The 8,993-nt window shown below is 43.4% G+C and overlaps 1 protein-coding gene across 7 annotated transcripts in view; it reads right to left on the bottom strand.

Moving 5' to 3' along the window:
* The window catches only part of camsap2a (calmodulin regulated spectrin-associated protein family, member 2a), a 34,050-nt gene that overhangs the window by 6,356 nt on the left and 18,701 nt on the right, over positions 1-8,993 (bottom strand). For all 7 annotated transcript variants that reach the window (XM_044043348.1, XM_044043346.1, XM_044043343.1 and 4 more), the window contains 7 exons: positions 8,452-8,591; positions 3,990-4,086; positions 3,806-3,899; positions 3,638-3,669; positions 3,477-3,546; positions 1,177-3,292; positions 5-141 (listed from right to left, as the gene is read on the bottom strand). In XM_044043348.1, the coding sequence (XP_043899283.1) occupies positions 5-141; positions 1,177-3,292; positions 3,477-3,546; positions 3,638-3,669; positions 3,806-3,899; positions 3,990-4,086; positions 8,452-8,591 (2,686 nt within the window). The remainder of the gene's footprint in view (positions 1-4; positions 142-1,176; positions 3,293-3,476; positions 3,547-3,637; positions 3,670-3,805; positions 3,900-3,989; positions 4,087-8,451; positions 8,592-8,993) is intronic.

Raw genomic sequence — 8,993 nt, forward strand, 5'->3', positions numbered from 1 at the left:
ATACCGAGCCTCCTCTTTCTTCAGCTCCAGCTCGGCCTCCTGCTGCATCTTCCTCTGCTGGCTCTCCTTCTCCCTCCTCATCCTTTTCTCCAGCAGCATCGCCCTCTTCTGAGCCATGTTCTCCTCGGCCTTCTCGTCATCCTGAGCCATTAAGAAAGAAAATAGCCAATGGTCAGTGTTTAATGAAAACCTGATTGATCTTAAATAGATGTAATACGCTTTGTGACACATAGATTAAGAGGCTGAGCTGAGTTATTACTGCTGTGTGATGCCTTTTTATTCATTTTATCATATATAATAAATTAAAATAATCTGTTACTGTCAAAGGCCAAGTGTTCCTTGTAAAATGAGACGGTTAAAAAAAAAAAGGCTGGCCAGAGCAGCAGAGTTGAAGGTTAGATAGAAAATGGCATATTCCTCTTTGTTGATTATACACTTTTTATTTTGTAGTATATAAATAGAAGAAACCTTTAAACAGTATTTGTATTACTTCATAGTTAATGTAGCCACATTTCACCACATGTTAAACATGTTGTGAGAGGCCTGACAGCAGAAAAGAGAGCGGGAGGACTGAAAACGTGACAAATATGCAATTGAGCTTTTACTACACCACTAAAAGAAAAAAATACGGTAATGTGTGTATCCCAGACTGTGAGTATACATAATTCAAATCAGTTCCATCACGGTTTTTATTTCACACGAATGTCCTTCGCCCATCCCTCAGTATCCGCCCTCACATTCTTCTTCTCCAGCTCCACATTTCCACAGCTGTGCCTGAATTATTAACAGTAGCCCCAGTTTTCTGACCTACATCGAAGCCCAGACTGCAGCCAGCAACCTATCAACATGGGATGGGAAGACAACGCTGTCCTCAGCCAATCTGCTGTCTCAGTGTCTGTTTTTAAGGATTGATAATTACTGTTTGTAATTATAGAAACATCATATTAAACTCGTCAGACTGTGCTCAGTCATATACAGTACATTAGGCCTTTGAGAAAACCCTTCATCGATTTCAAACAATACCTGCATAGCAATCAAAGTGCTTCACATCAACAATAAAAGCACAAAATTAAATAAATGAGAACAGAAAAAATACAATGAAACAATAAAATAAGAATGAATAAGATATGGCAGATATTAAATAAAGTTACACAAGGTCAAAAATCAAAAGCCTACCTTGAAGAAGAAGCCACGACACACCTTTGGTTCTTCATCCAGGCTTTCCACGTCATCCTGCTGCATCTCCAGACCATCATCCAGAGTCAGGTCCTCAAGTGGCTTCATGACCGACAGAGGAACCTCAATCAAGTTGCTCTTTGCTTGACCCGAGGCATCTGGATGTGTAGGAGTCACTGTGAACGTTTCCACGACAGGGTGAGCCAGAAATTCAGCAAATGAAGATTGTTGTATAGGTTTGACATCTACGACTGACTCTTGATTTGTTGGTGTCTGGTTGCCATGAGCATCTGTTTTCTGGGTTTTGGCATTTGAATCTACTTCTGTTTGTTCTCTTTTGTTCTGCATGTTGGGGGAGCTGGGCGGTGAGCTGGCTACACATATACTTTCTCCATGGGTTTTCCTCTCTGGGGAAAGGATGAGATCAGGCTCAGTATTTCTATCGCCATCCCTAGATACTGTCTCTGGATTGGCAGTTGCTGGTTTCTCCCCCATGTAAACAAAAGAACTTGCCAAAGGCTGGCAAGGAGAAAATCGCCGTAGCCTTGGGATGCTGTCGACGGACTGCGGCGCGGTTAGGACGCGATTGTAGGGGGCCAGCTTGAGCTCAGTGGGACGAACAGTGCGAGGATTGCGCGAGTGAAAGGAGGCAGATTTGCGTTTGATGCTGGTTGGAGAGCGGTGGGTGGAACGCGGGGAGTCGGCGGGAGAGGAGGGTCCTGAGGATCGAGTGACAGCTCCGGCTCGGCTTTGTTTTTGTGGTGAGGGATTTGTGCATCGAGGAGGGATGACCCACGCCTGCTGCTGATGTTGCTGCTCCCTCATGGCCATGATGACTTCCTGCTGCTGAGCCAGTCGCTGCATCTCAGTTTGGAGGAACGCTAATGAGTGGTTGAGTTTATCGATAGAATGTGTATACTCCGTGAGATCGACTTCCGTTAACTGAACATGACTTTGTCCACCCTCCTCTCCTGCACTGGGGGACTTGGTGCAACAGGAGGCCGTGGTGCTTTGCTCTGCCCCATCAGGTGTGTCTGCCTTGCTCCTTCCAAATTTAAAGACCGGACTAACCTTGCCTTCGCCGTCAGTTTTCCCTTCTTCCTCTCCACTGGCAGCTCCATCCCCTTTTCTCTTCACCACGTTGAGAAACGCTGAGTGACCCATCTTTTGACGATGCCTTGTAAAAGCAGCCTCCACTTTCTTCTTCTGTGCTTCAATGGCTTTCCGTTTCTCCTCCAGTCTTATCCTCAGCTGTACCATCTCTGTGGCCATGACTTGAGCAGGGTCGTTTGGTGGAAGCTGCACAGGTGTGGGTGATTGTTGTGTAGCAAGGGGTGTTGTGGGTTGTTGGTGGGTGGGACTGTGCTCAGGGGTTGGAGCCCAGGACACGGATAATGAAAGGCCAAACTCAGATCCCTCAGGTGTGGTCTTGAGGGAGCTGCTGCTACCCCGTCCTGAGTCTGGTGCTGAAGGATTGAATTTACGGAACTTCTGCTCGGCGAAGCTGGTCAATTTAACTGCTGAGGGAGATTTGCTCTGACTGCTCGGGCTAGGGCTTGGCGAGTCCATGTCCAGCTCCATGTTTATCGAGCAGTCTTTCAGAGAGGAATCCTCATCTAGCATGTCCTCTGTTTGGATATGGACACCTGTGTCCACTTCTGTGGTGTCTGTAGTGCTTAAGGGTCCTTTAGATTCCACCTCTGACACCGGCTCTAAGGCACCACCAGCACCATGGGCTGGACTGTGCAGGAAGAAACCACTGTTGTTGATGCCCTCCACAACAGGTCTGCTAGGACTGTGGATAATCTGAAGGGCCTCTTCTATGGAGGGAGCTGTTGCCATGACACTCTCAAGTCCATTGGGAAACGCTTGCTTGCCGGGCTCCGCAATAGCGAGGCTGTCTGGACCGCCCTCCTCCTCGATGCCAACACTCTGACCGTTGACTGGCTGGAAGGACAAGTTGCGCTTCATTCCACGCGGCATGTGGTGGACCTTGAAACCGGAGCCATCATCGGTGCTGACAGACCTGACCATGCCACGTGTGGAAGAAAGCGGAACTGGAGCAGAGTCGTCCTTGTCAAACGGGATGTCAAAAGACACTCCATAAGGCCCAGATCTGCGTATGAAAACAAAAAAACAAGTTTTCTTATTGAAAAATGTTACTTATGGAAAAGTATCACCTGGCAACACACAATTCCCAATTTATTTCACAATTTAATTCCCCTAAACCCAGTGGGATAATATTTAATCTATTGGGGATTAGATATTTTCCATGAGAAGCAAATAAAAGTATTACTGACCTTTTCTCTTTGGGCCACGTACCGAGGTTCCCATCAACAAAAGACATTGAGCTCGACCTCTTAATCTCTCCTGAAGGACAGAAGAGAGAATACAACAAGATTAAAAACAGGAGGATGGTGTACCTACAAGTATTCACATTTAGATTTTCAGTCATAATTACCTGAGTTTCTAGGCTGAGGTCGCAGGGACAAACTAAAAAAGACAGAAAATGACAGGTATGTGATACATTTCAATATACTGTATATATTTAATTGTACTTTCTTTTGTATTTTAATGTGTCCAGATATCACACATGGAATTCACATCACAAACGTTGACTTGAACATACTTGTCTCCCTCAGGACTAGGAGGTCTTTCCGTGAAGCTTCTCTTGGTTGCCTTCGTGGTCATTTCTGGGACACTCTTCAGCAAGGATGACGTCTCTGAGGTGATACAGACGAAAACATCTAATTACTCTGCTGCAAGCGCGTTCCATGTAACGATAATATTTACAGACAAATGACAAGACTTGCCTGTGCCTTCATTGGCCAGTGCTCTTGGTTTCACAAAAGAAGGCTTGACCACCTCAAACCACTGAAACAGCTCTGCCATGAACACCAGGTAGTTGTTCTGTAGGAACAAAAAAATCAAACAAGAGTTACATCTATATACATGGGACAGAGTTACATCTACTCCAGTGGTTCTCAATTATGACTATATGTGTTGTCTCGCCCCTGCCTCTCACCCCCCCCCCACTATTTGAGAAATAAGTTAAATCTATACATAAACATAAACAATTCACTCACGTTGCTCCATCTTAGGAAATACAATGCGGTAATTGACAGGGAAATGCATAATTATATTGTTGGCAAAGGTTTTTTTCCTCCATGAGTTTGTTGTGGTACATTACAGTGAAATGACCGATTTAGTCCAGAACCAGACTTCTCACACTGTAACACCGTATTTGTGTTAGACAACAAAATTGAATCCGCATTATAGCTTTTCACATGCTGGATAACCTAAATCACCTGCTCATTTAAGAATACCACTAGTTCCGTTGGCCATTGAGAGGAGCAGGAGTAGAGGCATTGACCTAATTTATAACAAAATAGAGGTCAGACGGTTTTGTTGTCAAACAACGTGTAATCCACTGAACCAAACTGGATTAGAAAGTTGAGAAATGTTGGAGGGATTATTGCCACTGCTGTGTCAAATCAGGTCAAGATCTGAATGAGGTCAGTGTACAGTAGCAGTTCTAACAGCTAGAGGACAATGTTGTGCACATTTTCCCTGATATTTTTCACCCAACCAGAGACATTTATCATTTTCAAACAAAATAAAGATGTATGAGCTGTAAACAATGCAAAACATTTATACAGTATAGAGAGTAAAATGTGTAGCTTTCAACAGACAGACCTAAAGAAACCCCACCTAGTTTCTTCTCATAGTACTTGTTTTAATGACAACCAATTAATGCCATTGTGGATAAAAAATTGCATTTTTTTATCCAATTTCTGTTCCCGGTGTAGCTTTACTTGTTTTTAATAAATACCGCCTTGATAGTGCACACACACGTCTATGCAGAACGATGCAGCGTAGCAGGGACGACCTTGAGGAGACGTGCCGCCTCCCCGACCTCAGTCCATGCTCTCCAGACAAAGACAATGCTGCATGGCACAGCGCGAACACTATGTGATTCACCTCATCAGCAACATTTCCCTCTGCCGTGCCAGAACTAGCACACGCACATTACACTTACTCCCCCGAAGCCCTCAAACTGCAGCCCAAAATCCCACCATGGGGGGGTGGCAGAGGCAATTAACACCAGCAGTATTCATCTCCTTTGGGTGTTACTGCAGCATTTTACTCCCCTTTTTTTGTCTTTAACTCACATGCAAATGTGACAAGGTGCAAGAGTCTGAAAAGACGTCTCTGCTTTAGGCTTCAGAGCCAGTTTGTGTCACATCTGACAAAATGATGACAGTAAAGCAGAAACGTATCTTTAAAGTGTTTAAAAGTATTTTCATTGTATCCACCAATCTTTCAAACCGTGTTTTTGAGATATATTTTCTATTCTTATGATTACAACAAGTCAAATACTTAAGCGCTGGTTACCTTTAAGTCTGTCCACCATTTGAAGCACTTGTTTTATTGGATAAAAACTGGAAGGAAGACAAGCCAGGAGGAAATGCAGAAAAAATAAAGAGAGACAGTGATCTTCTCTGCCCACGTTGAAGGCAATAATCCAGCTTGACTTCTCTCTTCCCTTCCACGTACTTAAATACTGATGAACACACTAGGTGTGCTTAATACGACCATTACACACCTCACCACCACTGTGCCTGTCTCCCAACTGATGGCCATGACTACCTCATGGGCTTGGTCTGCAGCAGTGTTGCCAGATCTGGCTGTTTGTAGGTAGAGTGTCAAACTGTGGCACTCTAAATACAGGAATCTGATTGGTGATTTCTACAAGAGCAGGAGAAGGGGGGGTTAGTCCACTCTGGGGGATGGGCACAAACACCCCCCCTACTCTTTTCCTGTACCTACAATGACATGCATGCACACGCTCACTCACATGACTGGTGTAACATTTAAATGCACCCTGCGTGAAGGCTTAGAGATACAAGCAGCAGGTCAAATTATCCAACTTAGTAAGACTCTAGACCTAGACCCACATTAGGCATTCACAGGGGCATTGATGTCATCGATCACCGTGCCAGAGGGTTGATTAAAGGATTGAGGTCTTGAAAGACGGGCCACACTTCAATCTGAAATACCCACTCTCCTGATTTACCACCAAGTTAATCAGGCTTCCCTTGATTGCCTGCTGGAAAACCTGAATTAATGTGGAAAAAAAAAAGTTTGTACAAGAGGACAAATACAGACATGAGTCCAAAGCTTCTTTTTTTTTAACAACCGTATGCCCCAGATGCAGTCTGTGCTAATGCAGTGCTCACTGCAAGTCACACTATGTATGTGTGTAAGGAATATGTTAGGAATTCTAATCATAGTCTGATGTTCTGTGTTTGTCAACCTGTACCTCATAGTGAACCACTGATGAGCACCAGTCACAGCGTAAACATACGATCAACAAAGCCAATTTGAAGAGGCATAGTTCAAATTACAGTGCGTGTGTGTGTTTACTGTCTTCCCAAAAATCCCAAAGATAATGAATTTAATTTCTCCTCTTGGATTCACAGATGGCAATTTCGATGGGCTCCAGATTAATTACATAAAGAGCCAGTAGATGGGAGTGTGTTGATGCTGATTTACAAGCCTGGTGTCCATTAGGAAAGGATTGCATTAAGTAATGAGTGTATTCCATGGCTTTGGGGGTTGGGAAGTAAGGGCTAATCTATTGTCTGTTATCGAAGCACTAGCAACATATAGTGTGGACTGAGGATTCATCACGTTTTCTGCCCATACTGCATCTGATGTCTTCAGAAGATTGTGAAAAAACTGCATATTGGTGGGTTTTGTGCAAAACTATCCACACAGTTCAACCATATTTTTTTAAAAAAAATGCTACTTCATAGTTTTGTGTTCTTTCTTGTAATTGATAAAATGTGAGAGCTCATAATCACATCTTCTGCGTGAACAAGCAAAGGAACACTTTCAGCCAAGTGTGATACTTGTCATGGTGTGTGAGTGCGTCTCTGTTTGTGCGCATGTTTCAGCACAAAGAACAGTCGAAACACATCGTTCACTCCCCAAATGAGGCTTTTTCTCCACCTCCATCTCCTTTCTTAACTCTTAACATTCCTCCTCATCTCCTCTTCTCTTCATCACCTCCCCCAACGTCTTAGCTCTCAATCTTCATAAATTCTTCATTAGCATGACAGGCAAAGAGTGTACAGTTGCTGAGGATGAGACTACCTGGAAAGTGGGTCAAGGTCACTGAATCTAACCGGTTCTGTGTGCAGTTTTGGCTGCACTGCTGTGCTAAGGTTTTTTTTTTTTTCATATCCCTCAGGTCAGCAAAATACTGATACTGGCTGGTTCACATGATTCAATTATTATTTGTACCATGTCGTGTATTTCGTTGATGCGTGCTCGTTTTTGGCTGTCAACATTCAAGCTGACACAAAATGATTAATATTGAGATTTCTTGTGCTGTAACTGAGCACCTACACTGGTCTGTTTTTCATATACTTATTTATTGGTTCCAATTAAGCAATTGAGAAAAAAATCTAGTGTCATTATAGTATTGCTAAAACAGCAAATCTAATGCTGCCCTCAGACTTTTGCACAGTACTGTGTGTAATGCGTGTGAAGGACTGAACCAGCAAAGTACGTTGTTCATAAAATGAAGTCAAAACTCATGTTTGGACCGTGACCAGTCTTTTGTCAGAGTACAGGCTGGTGACATAACTACAAAAATACATAAATAGTGTGAGAAAAGAATGGAAAAACATGCAGGCGAGTTCTGAGAGTGGGCCGAGTGGAGCTCTCCATGCTTGCGGCTGGTGGAGACAGAAGAGTTTGGATTGATGGGTTTTTCCACAGTATGACTCACCACACGGAGCTACTCATTTCTCCTTTTTCCCTTTCTGTCTCTTTTTCATTGGACACAGCTACATATGGTTTTCTAATTTGCGTAGTCAGAAATCCATGAATGGAGTAATAGCACATGTGTGCGATTTGTCTCGTCTTATATAGTAACAATCACTCACTTAACATTTGGACGTTTGGATTTAACTATAATTCTCTACATTGTGTGTGCCAACTAAGACCTGAGTTGTCTGAGTTTCATACACAGTTACATTATTGGTGTTTGTGTCAGATCAGAGTGCCTCTAATTCTCTACTTTTATTCCCGGGAAAGAAAATCAATTTCATGATTTCTAAAATAAAGGTAAATGCAATGTTTTTTGCCACTAACCTACCGACCAAACTACAGTGTTTTGATACAGGGCTGAAGGGCAGAATTATTTGTGAACGTGAGCGCCACCGTTCGGAAATCAAACATATTTGCAGGAGATTGGAGCAGTACCTTGACGGTGGAGGAGGCGTAGAGCATGTCCTCCAGGCTGAAGGGGCAGCAGCTGCTCAGGTTGTCTTTGCAGAAGTCCTGAATGAGCTGCAGGTTGTAGAGTCGATCTGCCAGCGTCATGTTCTCCCTCAGACAAACATCTGGAAAGGCAGAGGGAGCCATCATGTTTTTAGGGTCAGTGTGAAATCAATCTTATGATTAATAGCCTCCTGGCTGGCAAGTGCGAGTGTATAGCGATGGTAAGGTCTGACACGTGCAGTGTTAAATACAGTGTAGGTGAAATGCTTTGCGGATGACTGACGAATGAAGATGGTGCATTGAATGTAATCAACCTGTGGGCGGAGCTGAGTGTTAATGCAAGTGATTGATCTTTTACTTTCCTGAATGTTTTCAGTTAAGAGGAATACCTGTGAACGTCTGAGTCATTATCATCACAGTGTTTCTTAATCAGCGTGATGATGTGATTGTCTGCCATTATTTGTTTGTGACTGATCCTTGCTCAGAGGAGCTGGGTACAAATACATACATTACCAACATGAAAA

The sequence above is a fragment of the Solea senegalensis genome, linkage group LG14 (genome assembly GCF_019176455.1).
Source record: "Solea senegalensis isolate Sse05_10M linkage group LG14, IFAPA_SoseM_1, whole genome shotgun sequence".
Classification (NCBI taxonomy): Eukaryota; Metazoa; Chordata; class Actinopteri; order Pleuronectiformes; family Soleidae; genus Solea; species Solea senegalensis.